Raw genomic sequence first — 22,482 nt, 5'->3', positions numbered from 1 at the left:
AAAGAGAAACCCTGTGGTCTAAAAAGGCTTGTTTTATTGCAGATATGCCAACTGAATTAGTCGACTATTCTCTCAGGCTTCGCAAAAATAACAATACAAGCTAAAAACAGCAAAGTTGGAAATGATCAAATTACTTATGATTCACTGTGTATGCTTTATACTGAATAAAACATAAAGAGTACATGCTATTTCCAGTTTTTAAATAGGCATTATCGGCACAAAATAAACAAAGTTAATTATTTTGTATATGTCATTGTCGTCTATATAAAGGCCCTATGCTTTTGGGAACAATATCACTGCACGATTATTTATTTATAAGAAACTGCGATCAAATCATTTTAGAGACGCGAAAGGCATTTATAATACGTGGCATTGTTTCGTTCAGTTTGTTGTTTGGTATCCATCCAATGAAACCTCCAAAATGACAGTGATCAATACCATGAAAACAATTGAATTCAACTGGTTAGTATAAACCTGAGACTATGGCGTCTAGAGTAAAGTCTCGGACTCCTCTTCTGGCACACAAAAAAATTAAACTAGCAAAATTAGCCAAGTTAGCGACTGCTTGTATATCAAAGTTTTTTCTGACCATCACAAATGTGTATGAGAATGGTCTAAGTAACTACACGTATCACGCCCCAAAGGGACATTCGGGGAATATCCCGGGGCCCCGCTGGAACTCTGCCGTTCAACATCTTCAACATTTACCTGCGTTGAAGCAGCAAGTGATATATTTCATCGTTAATGCTAGTGTCGTGCGTCGGCCTTAATGTAATAATTACCCAGCAAATCGAATCATGTTATGCAAGACATCGGTAAAAACATGCCTTTATTTGCACTGTCTGTGTGTGAGTGAACATTGATTCCGTGGGAGGATGGTTACTTGGGGTGCTTTGTAACACATTAGCGTACATGATCAATGGAATCCTGTCATATTCGGCTTAAGTGGCCGGTATATCTAATAAGAAATCAAGTAAAGTTTTAACGGATCAGAGGACGAGAGAGGGATAATGACAAGTTGATGAGGCTGATAGGAGTGTGTTGAGTTTTCACCGCGAGAGAAGCAAACAATCAATCTTATGTCCAAGAGCAGAAACATCTCCCGGCTGATGATGTCAAGGAATCATCTGTAGTCATAAATAAGCAGAGATAATTCTGTGCCGAAACCTACATTAGTCTACAAAGATATATTCAGCATTGCGATATATGCGTTGTCGATATTCAGCAACAGTCGGCATATAGCTAGTGTAGGCCTAAGCCACGTTGGCCTATGTATGAAAGAAGATACGGTGCTTTACGGTAAGTAGTTTGAGTAGTCCAACTGCTTGAAGGTAATGTGTAAGGCATTTTTTACCAACAACAAACAACATAGCATTTGCTGTGGTGATTACTGGATATGAGAACCATGGGCTAATCGGCTGACGTCGTTCTGCATATAGTAGACCAGAATAGTGAGAGAAGGGTTATGTCGAGCAGACTACAGAAACTGGCTTTTTCACGCGAACGTGCTTGGCGTTGGTATTGATATTGAGTGCAATTTTATATAAAATAACAGACATTAATCTAAAATAAGCACTTATAAAAGATACTGTGTAATTGAGGCATTTTTCGTTTTATTTAGAAACAACCCAGGCCACGCGGACTATGCATACATTCCGTGCGTCAAAGAATAAGAAGGGTAATAAACCTTGTACAGAAAAAATATCTTGACCTGACGTTTGTATAAAGACATAGATTGGCCCGGAATGATGTAGGCCCGGTTTAATGCTTTTGGCCTTGTTTGACTGTAGGATGGGATATTCTATAATGTGTAAATTCGCTGCAAAAATCCATACAAATAGTTTTATGAATTATAGATATCTTGCTTTAACTGTGCACACCTGGATATTTTAACGATCTTCTGAATTACTAGGAAGCCATAGAAAATGATGTTCCATTAGGATTCCTGTACTGAGCTTTCAGTCACGATGTTATCTACTTTGCAATATTCTGTTTCAAAGTATAGCAGCCAAGTGTTTTACCTGGTGTTGCCCTGAAGAGTGTATTTTCATACCCAATGTATGTATGTGTGCCTGCAGGCGTTTGCGTGTGTCGTCCTACATAATGTGAATCATGCACTAACTTACGCACACACGCGCGCAATTGTTCAGCAGCAACATAACTATTGCAGCAAACTGAAAGTGATGTCATTCCGCCGACAAAAAAGAAAAAGGATCTGTGTCACATGTTTTAGGTTAACACAAAATCCGTAATCAGTTGATATCTGAAACTGTGTCTTGGAAGGTACATATCTGCAGGACAACATTCATCTGGATAAGCTTTGCAGATCGATATCAGTGCTATTCTTGGTGACTAGACTTGCTGTCAATTAGACTTGTCTATTTGAAACGAGACGAGAACATTTTTTTTCTTATTTTATTTTCATTTTTTAATTTTTTGTAACTGTAGTGTGTGCTTGCGTTTGTGTGTGTATGTGTGTGCGTGCGTTAGAGACAGGTATATACAAACCCCCTCCCATCCCCCCCCCCCCCCCCACGATCTGCAATTGATAATTGTTATTAATGAGAAAAATACGTAGTTTGTCAAAGATGTCATAATTTGACCTTGAAATTCTGCGCAGTTTTCGTATACTGCTGTACAAGGCATACAGCTTTTCCTTACGCACTCATACATGGATCTACCGTACACGATGCCATTTGCATTGTGTGTGTCCAATTACTCCCAACCTTTTCAATATAATTTTCAGAGTATGTTATTTACATTGAGGAAAGTTTCACATTTGTACCCATCATCTGGATGTATGCACTGGTATGGCTAATGCCTACACGTTTCTTTTATCTGTTTCAAATTCAGCTGAAAGTGCACATATTCTGTAAACAACTTTGTCTTAAATGCGCGTGATATATTGACGCATACAACATACTTGTAAAGACAATGAATAATATCTAATACTGGATCCTATGTTGAAACGGAGATCATGATGTTATGACTTAAGGTCTTCTTCGGGTGAAATGATACAGAAATAATTTTTTCATTTTCTTAGTATAATATAACTGGACGAATCAAAACTTTCATTTTGACACACATGTGGTGTGCAGGATTCGTAAAGCGTCTGTTAATTGAAGTAACTTTAATTACATTTATCTACAGTTAATTGTTTTGGATTCGTTAACACCATGATGTTCTATGATGCGGAATATCACGGATCAAATAGCGAATTGCTCTTAACGAGCCCTGGGTATAGCGCACGCTCTCCTGTTTCTGTTTGGCTGGTTTTTCTAACGATGAAAAGGCTGGGTGCAAATATCCAGTCTATCACTCTCTGTGTGTGACTAAAGTGAATTTCCGGTCGCTGTTTTACATTTAAAAAACCAATTATGCAAGAAATATCTTACATGTCTGATAACTTCTCCCCAGTGTATATTATGAAAGCTGTATGAACTCATTTGTTTAGATGATACATAATTCCAGTGATGCCGAGGCAGTTTGCATGGATGTAGTCCTTCTTAATGGAATCCTTCCACCGAACATTTTATTTATTGTCTAATGTTACAGTTACGCCGTGCTGCAGGCTGCGAGACACAGGGAACATTGAGCGTTGGGTGGCATTTCTTACTGTATTGGATTGAACTATGCAGTCAATGCCACCTGGATATCAGCGACAGTTTCAACCAATCCACAGCTACAGCTTATCATTGATGACAGTGACGCACAATAACTGGCTATTACTGGAAGCATAGGGAACAGGAGTGAAAAAAAAACTATTGTTTTTTATTTCACCGTGGAATGCTTTCTGACAACAGCATTTATGAAGGTGCAACGGGGAAGGAGAAGTCGATACTATTGACAATTCACAAACCCTTGAGGGTTCTCACATTTACCAAAACCACAGACTATTTCACGATGCGTTGTTCACGATTATGATATTGCCTCAGTGGTTGTTGCAGTTTGATGATGCTCTGTGAAATCGACAATTAGAGTTAGTTAAAACGATGGCTCGTAGCAACGCTCGTGCTTGACGATCTGTTCTTTGGAGAGCTGGGGATTAATACATACTGTACTTTAAACAATGTTTGTATTCCGAAAGCAGGACTCCTGCTAAGAGGACTGTGTTGCTGTTGGCATAATGATTTTGCAATGCACTTCCTCCAGGATTTGCTGATTCATTATTACCGAACGCAGAGAGCCGTAAAAGCCCACTCATCGCCAGATAAATACACGGCAGGGGTATATCTAGAACGCTAACATCAGGACGTACAGCTCCCGCTAAAAGGATGAAGGGAACCACGGGTGTATCAAAACCAGCGCAGGTAGTGCTCCTGCTCAAGAAAATATGGTTGCTTCAGAAGCGCAAACCCTGGGTGACGCTGTTTGAAATCGTCTTCCCTGTGTTCTTTGCGGCTGTTTTATTATTTCTTCGGATGGGGATTGCCATAGAAAAGAAGGAGAGCACGACCTACAATGGAACAATTCTGTCGGATTATGCATTTCCCGGCTCGGAGACGCATGAAACATTGATTATTGCTTATACGCCATACACGCGAAAAACAGAAGACATAATGAACAAAGTGACTCGGAAATTTGAACACGCTTTAAATATCACAGGTGAGAAGTCACAAACAGACGCGTTTCATACATGCTTGAGTTTCATAGGCCTTCACAAAAGCGACAACTGAAAATATGCTCAGCCACACTGTTTCTTTAAACATAGGTAATATAAAGCTAATTCAGTCACATTTTTTCGTTATCAAATATCATTGTCGATATTATGAATAATAGAAATAAGATTGATTGTCATTTTTTTGGTCAAATAATTCATTAGCGACACAAAATGCATTACTTAGGCAAATCTTCAAAAGATTCTGATCATCGCTCATAGTCTGCTATAGATTACAATAACTAGAGGATCCGTAATATTCACAAGTTAAAAATTGGAATTAATGATTTTACAGCTATTCCTTTCAATTCTGAGGATGAAATGCTAGACTTTGTAACAAAACAGAACCGCACAAACTGCAGTATTCTCGGCGGAATTGCATTTCTCATGCTGACAAAAGAAGGGAAGTCGAACCAAAGCAAATTGTTCCCAGAAGTAATAAGTTACAAGATCCGTTTAAAGTCGACGGCAGACAAACCGTGGAAGACGACTGAGCGTTTTCCATTTGTCAATACTTTGAGACCGAGAGCCTCAGACTCGCCTCCAGGTGAGTATTTTAATGATGTCCTTACATTTCACACCACACCCTTAATATACACTTCTATTGCTTCAGCCTTACTACGAATACTGTGTTCCTGCTAAATGTTATACAATAGATTTGCAATGCAGTCGAATACATTTTTCATTTTTTCTCTTTTTAATAACCAAAACCTTATTTCAGACTACTGGCAAACTGGTTTCATTACCCTGCAGTATGCGCTGGACATAAGTATCATAGAAGCAGTGCAAAAGAACGCTACTGCGTTTTTAACCAACCTGACAACAACCCTAAAACGCATGCCCCATGCTTTCTATTCCCATGACGTCTTTGTCAACATGATCGAATCTCGATTAGCGCTGTTCATCGTCTTCAGTTTATTATTCAACACGTTTCACATCACCAGAGCAGTGGTATACGAAAAAGAGAAATTGCTGAAGGTAAGGATAATTAAAATAATCAGCAATTATAATACAAATGGTTCATATCGAAAAATGTAGAGAAAATTACTAAGTTACTTGTAGAAGAGACGTGCCAGAAATATCATGCGATCAATCCCAAAGGAAAAGACTATTTAGACAGAGATATTAATTGCTAGACTGTATTCTTTGATCTAAGACTTATATCATATAGGTCGGATATTGCAATCTCTCCAGGTCAGTTTAATTAGATAAATATGACTTAATTGACCTGCTCTTAATTGCACATTCGCTCTGGAATTCATTGGCGTGTGTTTGATTCTAATTGCCACTCTCCCAGGATGACGGCAGATCGATTGAATAATTCCTTAGCTAAATCTCAGGCCTTTGTAGCAAAAAAAAAAAGCATTCATATTTTTTAGAAATACGATTAGTTACAGGATTTTGAAAGAAAAAAATTTATCAATCTAGATATTTTCTACAATTTTAATTGCAATATATTCAGTTGGCTGTTTGTTACATTAATTATTAACTGAAGTTTATATATATATATGTACAAAGTATGAAGGCAGTATGAATACCTCGCATTTGTTATGTAATCTTATTATACGTGAATATGGGCTTTACTTTCAATCGATATATTTTCTTTAAATTATCCTCCATTTTAGGTCTGATCTATGATTTTATATGCCAAAGGCAGTTTGCCTACCTCGTGCATGGACTTGAGTTCCACATTATTCCATACACTGACTTTATTTGCAATGGGGATATTTACTCAGATCATTCTCCTTTGTAGGATTGCCTAAACATGGTGGGTGTCAGCTCTACCCTCCAGTGGCTCTCCTGGTTCATCAAGGATTTCGTCTATTACGCCATCATAATGGGTATATTGACTGCTCTCTTCAAGCTGGACGCAGGGGATGTTAGTATTCTGACCAAAACCTCCGGTATCTTAACTTACCTGCTGTTGGTACTGTATGGCATAGCAACCACCTGGTTTTGTTTTGCCGCCAGTGCTTTTTTTCAGAAAGGTAATGGACTTTTTAATGACATGCTTTACATGCGTGCTTATTTGTGCGCTCATATAATAATTGAGTTGCGCGATGTGGAAGGAACGTGTTTTGAATAATGCCTTACCTATCTTTCAGAACGCTCTTAGTACGCAGTCATTGTCAAGAGTGTCACAAGCGCTTAATGTGTTTGGGAACTGTATTAAGCGCAATAGTTTTATCAAATAATGCCAATTGGCACTTTGTGAAAAGTGCATTTAGACTAAGGTCTCTTATCATTTTCAGAATAAAACTTGTTATTGTGGGATGTGAACTCGTTTGAGAACGTTTCGACCTAATTGAATTCTTATTGATATCGTAATGCTCCTTACTTTTATTACTTTTGCACCTGCTAGTAGCCTATATGCGTAGAAAGGATGATTATCAAATCCTGTGTGACTGATGAAATTAGGAGAGTTCTGCACATCGGGTCCCATTTTAAGATTATAGAATATGAATTATAAAAATTTGTGTATTGATTTTATAATGGTATTTTCAGCCGATGTGGCCGCCATCATCACAAGCATTGTCTTCCTGCTGACCTATGTCCCGTACATCTATATTGAGCATGCTCGCAGTTATGACACCATGACGACAACTGAGAAGTTCGCTGCATGCTTGCTACCTAATATTGCTCTTGCCTTTGGAACCAAAATAATTGGATTGCACGAAGCAGCTGGTAAGAACTAAGGACACTTGTGACACTTTGAGTTTGTTGACCCCATATGGCTCAGGGCGTGCCCATGGTCATGACCCATGTATATGTATTTAAATGAAGTTTTATTGCCACATTTGCTTGTAAAGTGTAAAGTTCATATTATGCAAAGGAATATATTCATTTATTGTTTTCAAATTATTGTATAGTTTTCAAATAGAAAATGAAAGACAAAAATACAAAACTTATCATAGTAATAAAATGCATTAGTACGAAAACAAAGAAGTAGACAAAATTAAGATCAAATACAAAGTATAGATGGAAAGAAGAAAGATATAACTGGCTTTAATCAGGAGATAATTTTAGGCGAGGGTGCGGACTGGACGAATTTCTACAAGCCGGCGGTAGAAGATGACAATTTCACCCTCCTGCACGTGATGCTGATGTTCCTGGTGGATAGTTTGATCTTAATAGTGGTCACGTGGTACCTGGGTGAGGTCACACCAGGCCCCTACGGCAGGGCTCACCCTTGGTATTTCCCATTTACGGTACGTAGACCCAATATTTTGTGACGTGTCAAACAATGATTTATGGCAGGGCCATGGCCTTAATTAGTTAATATATGGAATTATGTATGCAGTATTTTTCTTGGAAAAACCTTATTGACGACCTAAGCTAATTTCTGGGCAATTTCCAAGGCAGGTCTCCAGGCTGGGGTCGATTTTCCGCTGAAATATGTCATCTTGCATAAATTTTTATTCCCATTACGCATAATCCAATAGAGTCGCGGTTGTTTAAAATGATCCTTTTGGATACCTCAGGGTATTGTCATAACTTCAGCGTGGTGAGTTGAAATGATTATGATTATGATTATGCTCTATGTCAATCCAGGTTACATATTGGCGAAGTGACCCAAGTGGCAAAGACAGTGCAAGAGCAACAGACTATATGATCACGGAGAAAGAGTCGCAATTCTTTGAAGATGTGGCTGAGGAACAAGTTCCAGAAATAGTCATAAAAAAGCTCACCAAGGTAGATGAGTCAAAATACCTTGCTTTTAAAGAAAGATGAGTTGTACTGAATTTACTAAGTTACGGAGTAATTTACTGTAACAACAACAAAAAAAAACACAGTTAGACATTGTACCCCTACATGTATCTTTACGACAAAAGACAAAAGAATCATACTAAGCATTTTCCACAACTGATTTATGTAAATAGTTTTATTTCACTTTAATTGGGGTTTGAAGAAAAAAATTTCAAGCTGTATCTATATTGTACACATCAAATTTTTAAATGAAATTTTTTTCATCCCTGACTGGTTTTTATATTTAATATTTTAGAATTTTGGGAAGAAGGCGGCCCTTTCCGGAGTGAATATTACAATATACGCTAACGAAATCTTTGTACTGTATGGCAAAGCCAAGGCAGGGAAATCGATACTTCTTTCTATAATCACTGGTGAGTATGATCTTTTGCCGACAGGACTGCCAAGATTAATACTGCCAACAAGTGAATCTTAACATTCTTAACTGGTACTGTTATACTATGAATTCTGCAGTAGTCAATACAGGCGTAAATGTTTTATTGACATGTGAAATTACATGTATTTAAAATCAGCGTAAGAAGTATTATGCAAACTCTTCATAGGCATAGCTGAATGTTGCAAGATATGCAGTTCCACAGTTTATCAAACAACAAAGCAATTGTATACGTCACTGCAAGAACACAGGTCCATGTTGAATTATTTATCAACCTAATATTACAAGTTCGGGCGTTAATGAAATATAAGTATGAAATTAATCCACTTATTTTATCCCCGTTGCAGGAAGAATGCAGCCAAGTTCTGGCAGTGCTATTTTCGAGAAATATGACGTCACAAAGAACATGAACGCCATACGTCCAAAGCTTGGCTTCTGTCCACAAAAGAACGTGTTGTTTGACGATATGACAGTATGGGAACACATGAAATTGTTTACCAAGGTCTCTCCCTCTCTCTCTCTCTCTCTCTCTCTCTCATACCTCCAGTAAATAGTATGCTCTTGATTACTTGAAATTATGTCCAATGAAAAGAGCTTAGTCTTTAACATCAAGTTCAGTCGCTGGTCTCTGGTATCATTACGAACTTTTCTTTAAAATCAGACATACATTTTTTTCGTTCAGTTAAAAGGATTACCAAAGAAACAGATAGTTGCCGAGGCAGAGAGATGGATGATTTTGCTCAATTTGGCACCAGAACGCAATACCAAGGCCAGCAAACTCCCCGATTCTCTGAAAAGGAGATTATGCATGGCTGTTGCTCTTCTTGGTGATAGCAAGGTATGATGCAGTGCTGGCAGCTGATGATATACACGAGACTCGCTAGAGATTTGATACAAGCGCCAGAAGCCGATAAGGGTTTTAATTAGCAAATAATGTAATTGTAGGCTATAGGGCCCGCGAGATTCTTAAAACGAATTTATGCATAAAACATGAAGCTTTCTACATAGAATTCGCACAGAGTACCTTTGCGATTTTAAAACACGGTTCTCTTTACCGTGATGTGGCAATTGGAAACGATTGTATCAAATTTATGATGTTTGGGACTGTACTTTGATAATTTCACTTCTAATGCCAGTGCTACTGTACATTTATTTTCCATCAATTACCTGAAAATCATGATTGCAGTTTTTAATATTGGACCACTTCACCACGGGTCTGGATCCGTGCGAAAGAAGAAAGGCCTGGGACGTCCTCAGAAGCGCCAAGCACGGCCGCACCATCATCATTGCCACTGATGATATTGAGGAGGCGGAGGCCCTGGGGGACAGAATCGCCTTCATGATGGGTGGGCGAGTCCGTTGTTGCGGAAGTGCAGACTTTATTAACAATTGCTACGGTTAGTTTGATGTCTGTACTAAATCCCTTTCATGCCATTAAAACTTGCCTGGTTTGGAGGAAAATATTGTTCCCTCCAGGACGTAGAACCTGTTGCACTATAAATCGAATTAGGAAATAGTATGCAATTGTATTCATACATGTAGCTTATACTTGTATTCTTTAACGTGTTCCAAATCATGACATATTTTGTTCCTTACTCAGAGGTCTCTTAAGTTGAATTTAATTTTCCAGGAATCGGTTACCAAATACAGGTCAGCAAAGACATCCAGTGTCGTATAGAAGATACGTCGTCGCTAATCAAATCACATGTTCCTAATTCGCATCTTAAGTGTGAGTCACCGACGCGGGCAACGTTTCTTATACCGAAAGATAATGGTAAATTTGAAGCATTGTTTCAAGACCTTGATGACCACAAACCTTCCTTAGGAGTTGGCACATATGATGTAGGGATGAACACAATGGAAGAAGTGTATGAGAGGTAAAGGTCTTCCATCTCGAATTATGATCGTACGATGGTGAAGTTATGACCTGTTTTCCATTGGTCTTAAAGTTGTCTTGATTACATTAATATTCTCAACTGATGAGTAAATACTCACGGTGTTGTCAGTTGTTACTTTGTTTTTTTTACGTCCGGTATTGTTATTATATTACTCATCAACAATTTCAACCGCTCAGTAAAGTTGCAAAAGAGAAGAGTTACAAACTGTTGACGTAAATATGAGGCTATATATTGTCAGTTTTCTTTCTACCTGTTTCCCACGTAACTATTCCCAGGCTTGCCGAAGGTGGTCCTGATCTCTTCAAGTCTGACCCGTCCTACTCGTCCTATCTGTCCACGTCATCCCTGAAACCATCGGAACAGAATGACTCAGAACACGTTATTCTTGAAGGACACGAAAAAGAAGCCATTCCTCTTCAGGATCTTGGGAAACAGCCCTTGAGTAAGATATTATGAAAGCTTAGTTTTAAGGCAGCATTGTTATTGTATTGAATGCATTGTACATGACATACTGTATTGTACTGTTTAAACGTGGGGAATTAATGGTATAACGATAAAGTGGGTCTACTGCATAAATACGAATACGCCAAATAAGAATACATACTAGTAGTAGGAGTGTGTATATAGCAATCGTCTTATGCTGGCGTTGTTTTATATTTTCATTTTCTATCCTTCATAATTTTTGGATTTTTCATAGATTTGACTAGAGTCGATGTACTTATAAATCTATGCAACTTGTCTTCAAGACATACTTTTTCACCTTTTAAGCGTTGGTGCTTCCAGAAGGAAGCATACGTGAAAGTGGAACTGCACTCTTCGTTCAGCAAGTGGAAAGTCTCTTTATGAAGAGGTTTTTATATTCACAACGAAACCCTGTGTTCACAATTTGTCATATTCTGGTACCGTTATTGGTCCTTGCCATCGCACTCTCCGTACATGTTGTCAACAGGGACATCCACAACTACGAACCGTTAAACGTTGGCATGGAGACCATGAGCAAGCACGCCAAGGTTGTGGCCGTTGTTGCTCCCAACGCTACCACTGGTATAGACACTTTTGGTCATGTGTACTCAAGAGAGATCCAAGAACGCGGCATGAGCTTAGTGAACTTTAGTAGTTTCATGTTAGATTACACTGACCTTGACATTGACTCCGCCATTTTGCAAGAAGTCGAGCAAGTTGGCATCCCAGACTACAACAGACATTATATAGCAGGTGCAGCATTTGGTCTTGTTGGTAACACTACCTCTTACTCGAAAGAAATGGAAAAAGTGGAACTGGTAACGGCTTATTACGGGGGCGAAGCGTACCACAGCAGACCAATTTCCATTAACTTTCTGACAAATGCGTTACTAAGAACGATGTCACCCGAAAACCATTCTATCGAGGTGATCAATCACCCCCTGCCTCTATCTGTTGAGCAAAAATATCAAGAACAACTCGAAATTGCTTACACTGTTGCAGTGATCATAGTCTCCGGTATGGCTATATTCTTGGGCGTTCTCACAAGTCCGGTCGAGCAAGAAAACATCTCCGGTTTTAAGCATCTTCAGTTCATTAATGGCGCCCGACCTTTGACATTTTGGCTAGGAAACTTTTTGTGGGATCTGATCATCTATATGGGACTTTGCTTTCTGATGGTTTTGACAATCCTTGCCTTCCAAGTTGATGCATATTTTGCCGACTACCAGCTCATCGGGTTATTGCTACTGATGCTCTTTCACGGCCTTGCTGTAATTCCGTTGATGTACTGCCTGTCACTGTCCGTGGAGACATCAGTCAGGGTAGTGGCAACGCTGGTCTTCCTCAATCTCATCGTAGGTTAGTCTATGGCTATGTAATGTGAATTTGATGACCAATACTTTTCATTTAAAACGTCACATTTAAGGGCGCAGCTAGCGACGGGTCTGATTTTGTATACTGACCTTTTAATCTCTTTTCAGTTGGGATATATCTATTTATCCTAACGTTTAGCGTGTGGATACTATTTGTTTTAATAATTAAAATTATTCAGATTGGTTTCCTTTCAGGAATTGGCTCTTTAACAACTGTCATATTTTTGCGAACATCGGAGTCCGTTGACCAAAGACTGATCGGCGAGGTCTTGGATTGGCTCTTCCTGGCCCTGTTTCCACAGTACTGCCTAGGAGAGGGGCTTCTGGAACTTTATGTCAACTACAACATCAAACTAGATTGCCAAGACGTTTTACATATGGCTGATTTTGTATGCTGTCACGGTTTGTAGACAGCTTTTACTTGAGTCTTTCTAACATTTCAGTATGGAATTTAGTACATATTATACAGCTACACAGTGATTCAAAACGGATTCATTTTAGGACTTTTTGATTTATATCTTTTTTCATGATCACATTCATTGTATATTTGTTATTGGGGAAACTTAAAGAGTTTGCGTTGTGAATGCCAAAGTTTGTTTTATCAGCAATTCCTGAATTGCGGCAATTATGTATGTAGGCCTACATGTACATCGTTCCAATACATAACCGGTAGCCGAAATTATGCTTATAGCCCGTTTTTCATTTGCATACTGACATCACGATCACTTTGTTACTACAGGTTTCTGTGACGATGCCTGCAAAGCCTACCAGAGCAACCCCGTGAGTATATATGCACTAGGGATCGGACGGATCCTCGTCTTCCTCCTCATACAGGCTGCGTTCTACTTCGTCCTGCTGGCTCTTTCGGAGAGCGGCATGCTGTATCGCTTCTATAGAGGACTACTCTCTTCCTCAGATAAAAACATATACCCTATGCTCTTTCGTGAACAGGACTTGAAAGTTTCCGTGCCGGAGGATAATGATGTCACGTTGGAGGAGCAACGGCTGACGGAAACCCCAGAGTATCAGTTGCGCCAAATGCAGGCGGTGTCACTACACAGGGTCTGTAAGGAGCACAATGAGTTTGTGTCCATAGACCACGTGAGTCTTAGCGTGCCCAAAGGTAAGATGATGCCAGTAGATTAAATTATGGAACTATAGCCACGTTCAGTATCCCGTAAAGGTTTCTGAGTTTGAGAATATCCAGGTACTGTAACGCGCTAGGACTCTGTTAAACACGCAGCTGACGAGATAAAAAAATTAAATTGTTTGTTAGCATTTGATTCATTCTAACAAGTGCCATTTCGTATATTAATCTACAGGAATTCGTTAATAGGTGAAATATTTGGACTTATTGGCGCGCACGGGGCAGGGAAGTCCACTCTCCTGAAACTGATGACGGGTGCATTACGACCCTCAGCCGGAGACGTGTATCTGAGAGGACGCAATCTACGACGGTCTATTGGCAAAGTAAGCATGTTCAGTTTATCTCTGTAAAGACTGTACGCTATGCCAGTCATGCTAGCGTCTTTTATTCAGGGTGCCCCCCCCCCCCCCCCCAAAAAAAAAAAAAAAATGAAAATTTTATTAAATCCTATAAATGTCCATCAAATTTCAAGAAAATTTGCTGGACTTAAACTTCAACATGTTTTTATAATCATTCCCAAAAGTTTCAGTTATCATGGTCGCTTTATATAAAAGTTATGTGCTATGGCCTTTTATATTTTTTAATAATTTTTTTGAATATAATTTCCAAATGATCAAAATAGGTACCACAGCGCATCGGGTACTGTCCCCAAAACGACGTTGTCCCTGGTCATCTAACAGGCGGCGAGGTGTTGAAGCTATTAGGCCAGCTTTGGGGCATTGACAAAGAGCACATTACCAAAGTGATCGGCGCCATGGGAAGAACTCTGAACATTGAGGATTGCCTACATAAGAAGATATGCAAATACAGGTACTATATGAAGAAGATGTACTCCATAATGTCAACTTAATCTCGCGGATAACTTATTTTGATCGCCCCTTTACCTCTGGGTGTGCTACAAGTGCTTAGTTAAATACGTATTGCTAAAATTGTGTCACACATGGGAATTGTATCATAAAACCATCCACCATACAAGTACACACATATAAAAACGTATTTCAGTTTATGCGCCAAACGAAAGCTGAGCGTCGCCATATCTCTGATGGGGGATTCGGAAGTGGTGTTTTTGGACGATCCTCTCTCGGGAATGGACGCAGATAGCCGTCAAAGAGTGTGGGCTATTCTACAAGAGATCCATGCCCGCGGGAGGACTATCGTAATATTCTCCAATAGGTAATTGAAATATCGTGTTCAGCTGACCAAATCGATATTTGATTGTAAAAGATGTTTCCTTGTTTCATTTCATTTAAATTTTGTTAGAAAATAGGAACCTGAAAGCCTTATTTTATGGGCGAAATGTAGCTCCATTTTTTATGTTTAACGTTTGATTATGAGAGTGAAGTAAGTATAGAATACTCTGATTGGATTGCTTTTTCCAACAGCATTGAAGAATGCGAGGCCCTGTGTACCAAAATGGCGATCATGATCAACGGAAGACTGGCATGTTTAGGCAGCATAGAGCACCTGCGCAACAAATTCTGCAACACGTACACAATTCTCGTACGAATCCGATACCCAAGCAAGGGAGGCAAACCCGAAGTGCAGCCGCTCATGGCCAGTTTGGAAGCTTCAATACCAGGAGCTGTATTAAAGAACGCTTACCAGGATGTTTTATACTACGTGGTCACGGACACTTCTATTCCTGTTGCCAAACTATTCTGCATCATGGAACGATTGAGGGGCAGGTTTTGCATTGAAAGTTTTGTGATATATAAATCTAATTTACAGCAACTTTTCTTAAACTTTACACGTTCTCAGAAACCACCTCCAAATCTGGAAGAGGATATGGGAAAACAATTTAAGAAGTATTGTTGTCTTTTATGGTGATTTTTGCGCCTTGTTTTTACTTGGTGGTTTTCATTTATACCGGCTAGCATACTATTCCCTTTTTACATTATTGAACGTCATGCTTATTATATGGACACACTGGAGTTACATTATTGGCACATTTACATGTACTGTACGTATATTATCCAGTGCGATTGGATTGTGTTTACTGTTTTCCTTCACATTTCATTGAGAAGTAATTTTATATGACCACAAATGCAACATTTGTTAATGTTTGGTTTTAATAAATATATTGAAAAGATTATCATAAAACAAAAGTGTCATGTAAACTTTCGCTTTTTATTACAAAAATTATATAAATCTCAATACATCACTTTTTAATGTAATGTAAAATTTGACTCTTGTTAGTGATCCCTTTGGTCTTCATTGTTAGTTGCCGGGACAAACATTCCTAGAGAAAATATAAATGATAAGTTTAGAATGAACATTTCACTCATGTCGACATACATTATTTTCAAAATATGTTCTTTACATTAAAGCTATTTTTAGATTTATTAATATTTTAAAATTATATTAAAAGTGGCACCTACCCCCATTGGACTAAGTTTGAATAGCTGTTGTTGCCATCACAAGTCATTGCACCTAGACAGTTTCCAAACCTTATTTGTTCTCCTTTCGCGTACATTTTTCCATCGAAATAGCATCCATCTGAAAGTTTAAAAAAGATGACTTTCAAGTTGTTTTTGATGACATTTGATCAGTAATTACGCAGGAGGTGTGTTAAGACCGACAAACAACCAAGGGGATGAAAGGAATGAAAGTAGAGATTATGATACTCACCCATGCTTTCTCTCTTGCTATCTTTATTAGGGCAGACGTTCCTGTACACATGTAACAGTAACAGTATTAAAAACAGTTTGCAAAACGTGAGATAAACATACAAATGTTAACAAAGACGTTTTTTGAAACACAAGATAAATACATATAGAATATAATACAATTTTGTGAATCAAGTTGAATATATCAAAACAAAAGTTTGCTTCATTTAAATATGTTAAGGTCATCAAATATAATGAAATATAGATGGTAGCTACGGTATACTTTTCTAACGTGCTGCTATGATTAATATATACAGTAGAAGTTAACATTTGCATGTTAACAAGTTGATATACGGTGTATAAAAAAACACTTGATTCTCAATTCATTGTTTACAAATAAGCACATATAGTTATCCACTGTAGAAGATATATGATTAAGAGGCATTTCTGATCTGTGACTAAACGTAACATCTTCACCCACCCCCACTGGACCAAGTTTGAATAACTATTGTCTCCATCGCACGTCATTGCGCCCAGGCAATTGCCGAAAACTATCTGCTCTCCCTTGGCATACTCTTTGCCATCAAACCAACAGCCATCTGGAATTTAAAGTTAAGTTACAAGTATTATGAAGATTGGGACCTGGTTAAATGTAACGACATAAATTATATTATAAAGTACATGCACGCCTGGATGGTGTTTGAGATCAGAATACCGAGTAGGAAAGAAATTCGTACTCACTTTTGTTCTCTCTTTTGCTGTCCTTTTCTGGGCAGATTCCACTGAAATAGATCTTTCCAAGTCAATACTAATAATTACAACGAAGGAGTCGACCTGAAATGATTTCCAGTCCGTTAAAAAATTCAGAAAAACTTTGGACTCATTAACCATTTACATAACTTTTACTTAATTTAAATATTTTCTGCATGTACATGTATGCGTATAACTATAACATATTGCAGAGTTTCATTGAAGAAAATTGACTTGCCCCATCAGACCAAAATAAAATATTTGGTTTTAACTTACCCCCATTGGACCAGATTGGAGTAACTGTTGTCGCCATCGCAAGTCATGGCACCCAAACAATTCCCAAATCTTATCTCTGCTCCCTTTGCGTATATTTTGCCGTCATATAAACAGCCGCCTGGATGTCAATTTCACATAATTAATGTTAGTACTCAAAGGCAGAGGTGGCGAAATCTTGGCATAAAATACTCCACCGAAATGAGTACTGAGCGCCTTTTCGAGTTAATTTGACACATTTTCATGTAAGTCATTTTATGCTCACCAATGTCAATATTAGTTTCATTTTTAAACAGAATAATTCTTTAATTTTTCTCTAAATATTTCAAAATTAAAAGCAAATTATCGTCAGAAAGGACCTTTCTTTTCCCACAACTTGTTGTCCCTACTACCGAAGAAGACAATACTGCAGGTACTACTCACTTTGCCCATTGAGGGAAGCAGCTTCAGTTCCAACTACAGCTATAACTAACGCAACAACAAATGTGTTCATGTCGACTGTGGTTCTTTCTAAGAGAGATTGGTCTTTGACTGCCTAGTTTACCAAGTAAGAGAGACAGATACGGCAGGCTAGCGGCTCTTATAAAGTCACCGTAAGCACGTGGTGTGACGTGCGGCGTTCCTACGTTAGGTAAGCGTGTTAAGCGTACAGAGGTTAAAACTGAAACTCACATGGAAATCCACGTGTTGAATCCTGAACGTCGACTTTCGTGTCAACTGTTCGAAATAAAGGCTGTTGCCGAATAAGAATGTATAGTTAAAAGAAGTCTTAGAATGCGGGGGTCACGTTGTATGGCTATGACGAAATTTATGAAGATAAGAAATTCAGGGCATTGCTGCCTAAAAAGGTTATCATTGTTACGTTGCCAAATGCCAAAACGTTACAAAATGAACACGTTATGTTCATTTGAAATATTTGGCTTTTTTGTTTGTTCATATTTGTTAAAAAGTTATTTTAGCAGAGACAAGAAAAAATTTAACTCCATTTTTAAAAGGCCCTTAGTTACGTAAATCGCCTTGATATATATAACGAAAATCACCATATTTATAGAACAGTTGTTGCGTTCTCATGAGGATGGTCCAGAAGGAATGTGATCATATCTGTATGCCACTAAAGATAATAAGTTTCAACCATATGGTTACGTACCCATGACCTGAGTAGCCATAAGCTGGACATTTGATATTGTGGAAACCATTCAAATGCTGTTTTAGATGCGACTGACAAAATTGCGGTATGCAAAATTGCCAAATAAATAAATAAGTAAAAATTTAAAATATGGCAAAAAACACAGCCAATTGCTTATGCTTTATTTTATTTTGCCTTCTGTGTTGAGTGAATCAAATTAAAAGTGCGTGACGTTCATTATTCTGTTTTCATCAAAATGTTATTGGGTTCGTTCCGTATGTCCTGGCAACAAAGACTATAATATATATTTTAGGTAGGCACAGGCATATCATTCCCATATAAGAATTATCTCAATGTTTGTGTAACTATATATATATTGTCAACGATGATTAACTTTGAATATATATTGTATATATTTTGTACTGCAAATACAATCGTTTTTTGTTTTATTGATAAAATATGTATGAAAGGCATAACAATATTCGATTATTTCAGACTTTTATATATGTGTGATACAAGAAACGTCACCCTAGCTTCTTGATAATATATGTGAACCCTGAAGTATGTTTTGTGACACATGTAAAAGCGATACTGTGTGCGGAGAAATGTCTGTTAAGATTTACGGACACCTTCACAGAAACTACTGACATACATGTAGATTAAAAAGATGAAGAAGATTATATATGCTAATCCGACACCTCCCATCCAATCAAAACTTTTTAGAATTTGGAAAACTGTCGAATACTGAAAAATCATACTGATATTCTTAACTTTTCCTTAAGCAATTACTTTTGGACGGATAAACTTCGGAAGCGCTTCCTTTTAAAACCATTATAATGTTATGTTGGTTAAAATGAGGTTTGTTGAATAGAATATGATTCCATGGGCCCATACTCATAGCATCTGCAGATTTAACCCTTGGAAATTCATTATTCATTACATTTAAACATCTAATCTATGTCCACACAGATGGCACGCACATATACATACATGTACGTCATAACCAAAGAGCAACGTATGACTTTCTTTGCTGAGTCACAGTATCTTAGATGGTAATGAATCATAAGGTGCAGTAAGTATTGACATGACATCAGTATAAAGTATTTAAATAGTCTACAAGTTTAAATTTAAGGTGGTAGACATTTGTCCCTCTCCGAGCAGAACACGTTCTCAGATTCCTCTGGCCCTGTCACTATCACCTCGGGGACAGATATCGTCGACTGTTTCCGTTTTCTCTCAACAAATGGCGACGGCGCGTCCAGTGACGACATCCGCTTATACGTCATCTTGGGATCAGTGAGAGAGAGTACTGAGGAATTATTTGGCTGTATAGAGGGGATGTCTACGGAGTACATACGGCTTAACACTGGGGACCTGCGCTCAATTGGCGACGGTAAGCCAAGGGACTGTGATGGAGAGGTATTCCCGCTACCCGCCCCCATTGAGGATACACTGGACCGTGGTGAAATGTTTGCCAAACCCATGGGGAATTCAAACTTCATACTCTGCGCTGCTTCAACAAGGCCCTTTCTGATGTCAGGTCCCACGGGACTTGCAGTCTGTAGTTTCGCCAGCTGGCGTTTCTTAATGAACATTTTCAGTTCTTTCTCCTCGTCGGCGTTGTCCAAAGCCCTGTTACCTTTCATCAGTTTTACCATGACAAGCACCAACGCAAGCGCATAAAATGCAACAACAATAACTATATACGTCATGGCGCCTTCTGGGTCTAGTTCGCCCTTGCTGTTCGCCTTGCTGTTTACTATGTTCCAGACTTTACCAGTATTACATGACCTTTGAACTAAACACGAGCAGTTTAATGGTAACAACAGCCCTGTGTCCCTCAGCACCAACGTATTGTTCCTGCACTGAAAATCACCTTTTATGATCAAACTGGACATGGTGAACCACACGTACACATATGTCCCCCACGCACAAAAAATTTTGCAAAGATTTCCTCGGATACCCTACACGGAATTGAGGCGACTTTTGGATTCCAGATAGGTGTCCTAATTCACTGAAAAATTATAGAGGAACAGAATTAATCGTTAATTGTTTTTTATATATAATACTTTCACCTCAAAAAGATCGAAATTTCTGTTTACAATTATGGACGAAAATTCTATTTTAAGAAACCACCAGAGAACAAAAGATCTACCACCAACCAGATAAATGGTAATCTTAGCTTGTCGATTTCGTTTATAATAAACTGAAGACAACGCAAATTTGAAGATATTGAGTTCAATATATGGAGCTTGATTTAGTTCAAAGGCATTTATCGATATCCGATCGACCACGTTAAGAATACATACCTATAGTGGTCGATTAACAATACCTTTTTGATGTGTGCAGCAACCCTTTCGTGTTTCTAAAAAATATTCGAAACCGCACAACACACTCAATTTCGGCGGCGAAAAAACACCCCTCTTATCTTTACGTTGAATACTAAAATTACACATCCACTCTCCACGCCCCGCCCCTTACAGCCCATCAACTAAAATACAGGGTATGCAATAATCGAAACGCTGTAGATGTTAGTTATACCAGCAAGACGGAACCCTTTTGACTCCTTAGTCAGTGACGTTTGACACGCATAGTACAGCTTATCGTTCCAGATGTAATCGAGGTGTGTGTTAATTATTAACCATTGATTAACCCGAGATCAACGCAGATGATCACAACCTCTCGGCAGCTATTGCACAAATTATGTTAAATGATGTAATGTTCATTGGGTTGACCCCAACCTTTTTGTCAAAATTAACCTTAAAGCATGAGTTAATATGGGACAATATTACAAAACTAGGGTTGTATTTTAGTAGGCAACTGATTCTAATATTGTTGTTGCTACGCCTCTTAAAACCGCAATTATAAAAAAAAAAATACAAATTCAACAAACGCTAATTATCAACTAACATGTTATTAATAAAACGCCCATTTCTTAATTTTAATTTGAAAACTGAAATTAAAATCATTTACTGATGACATGAAACGTCCCAAAGCAATCACATGAACGGGTTATGAATAGTTAACTGCAACACAGCTATTTACTTCTTTGGATTAAATAAAAAGAAAAGCGATATAGAAATACAACCTTCTAATAAAATAACACCAGGCTTTCACAGCCGACAAGGGGCAACGGCCAACCAATTTTACTTACCACAGACGCTTCGTTTTCCGTCAGACGCCAGGAGTAACCTGTAGCTATTGCAGGTGTGTCGTAGTGGCTTTGCGTGATCTCCCCAAATACGAACCTCCCTTTTTCATGCATTTTGCACACCTGGCGACTCCTCTTATTGATATTTTTCCACTTAATCACCGTGTTTGGCTATAAAATCAATGCTCACCCCAGTCAGAGCTAACACTCTCCGCAAGGAAGTTTCACTTTCGGAACATGTAAAAATTTGCATTTCAGTCCAACACGAGACTAAGGACTTTTTTCTGTCGGGAGAACATTCCATACACGTGTAGAGACAAAGGAAGCTTATTCCCAACTGTTCCACTTAATAATGTTTAAAAATAATTATTTTGAGTAAATGATATAATTGATCATCGATTTCTGCAGAATTCAATAAACCATTACAAAAGAGAAGTACCATCCGATCGATATGATCTCACAGGAAAAAATCTACCACGAATCTTCACTCGTGGTACCCACCATAATACCCCCTTTTAAGGATTTTTTCCAACCGTGATTTTCTCTGCGGGGAATCGGATTTCTGTGCCTGAATAAAAACTGTCTTGGGATGGAAAGAAAACGCAAAGTTGATGAACACCTAACATCGTACTCATGAAAGCACATGCCTGTCAGTGCCAGAGGAACGCCACTTTGTGGATTCAGAAGCCATTTCAAACTCTACACCAAGTTTGTATATAGACGAGTGTGTATAACTGCGGTGAGACATGCTACTTCAATCCACCCATCCCATCATCAACTCCCTCATTTGTGGCACTATATTCTGCCCGACTCTCACCACACATACACCAGGTGAGCGCACCATTCCTGTTTTGGCTTTGTTAAATGAATTTCGCTCTTTCACAAACAATTGCTAAAC

At 38.4% G+C, this 22,482-nt stretch overlaps 3 protein-coding genes across 4 annotated transcripts; 1 reads left to right on the top strand and 2 right to left on the bottom strand.

Annotated features, from left to right (window-relative positions):
• The first annotated feature begins 1,104 nt into the window (after positions 1-1,104).
• On the top strand, positions 1,105-15,786 carry LOC106175685 (phospholipid-transporting ATPase ABCA3). 2 transcript variants are annotated; one of them, XM_013557804.2, is made up of 21 exons: positions 1,105-1,299; positions 3,556-4,605; positions 4,953-5,204; positions 5,379-5,635; positions 6,411-6,645; positions 7,163-7,342; positions 7,685-7,866; positions 8,210-8,350; positions 8,661-8,778; positions 9,146-9,300; positions 9,481-9,636; positions 9,985-10,195; positions 10,429-10,675; positions 10,972-11,138; positions 11,465-12,517; positions 12,727-12,933; positions 13,271-13,654; positions 13,868-14,001; positions 14,301-14,488; positions 14,681-14,851; positions 15,061-15,786. In XM_013557804.2, the coding sequence occupies exons 2-21, from the start codon at positions 4,275-4,277 to the stop codon at positions 15,503-15,505; spliced, it is 5,214 nt and encodes a 1,737-aa protein (XP_013413258.2). In that variant the 5' UTR covers positions 1,105-1,299; positions 3,556-4,274; the 3' UTR covers positions 15,506-15,786. The 2 variants fall into 2 exon arrangements, with proteins under 2 accessions (XP_013413258.2, XP_086855214.1); XM_086999088.1 differs by lacking the exons at positions 1,105-1,299; positions 3,556-4,605 and adding an exon at positions 4,610-4,711.
• An 84-nt stretch (positions 15,787-15,870) lies between these two features.
• Positions 15,871-17,800, bottom strand: LOC106175667 (uncharacterized). The gene is made up of 6 exons (XM_013557769.2): positions 17,731-17,800; positions 17,311-17,428; positions 17,026-17,066; positions 16,766-16,883; positions 16,307-16,347; positions 15,871-15,917 (listed from the first exon to the last, which is right to left on the bottom strand). The coding sequence occupies exons 1-6, from the start codon at positions 17,798-17,800 to the stop codon at positions 15,871-15,873; spliced, it is 435 nt and encodes a 144-aa protein (XP_013413223.2).
• Positions 17,801-18,595: 795 nt separating this feature from the next.
• LOC147763860 (uncharacterized) lies at positions 18,596-21,692 on the bottom strand. The gene is made up of 2 exons (XM_086999106.1): positions 21,588-21,692; positions 18,596-20,447 (listed from the first exon to the last, which is right to left on the bottom strand). Exon 2 carries the CDS (start codon positions 20,329-20,331, stop codon positions 19,561-19,563), a length of 771 nt encoding a protein of 256 aa, XP_086855232.1. The 5' UTR covers positions 20,332-20,447; positions 21,588-21,692; the 3' UTR covers positions 18,596-19,560.
• Between the last annotated feature and the right edge of the window lie 790 nt (positions 21,693-22,482).

Source organism: Lingula anatina, chromosome 1, assembly GCF_051362555.1.
Source record: "Lingula anatina isolate TDL-2025a chromosome 1, LinAna3.0, whole genome shotgun sequence".
Taxonomy (NCBI): domain Eukaryota; kingdom Metazoa; phylum Brachiopoda; class Lingulata; order Lingulida; family Lingulidae; genus Lingula; species Lingula anatina.
The sequence above is the reverse complement of the archived record's forward strand: the minus strand, read 5'-3'. Positions and strand labels throughout refer to the sequence as shown.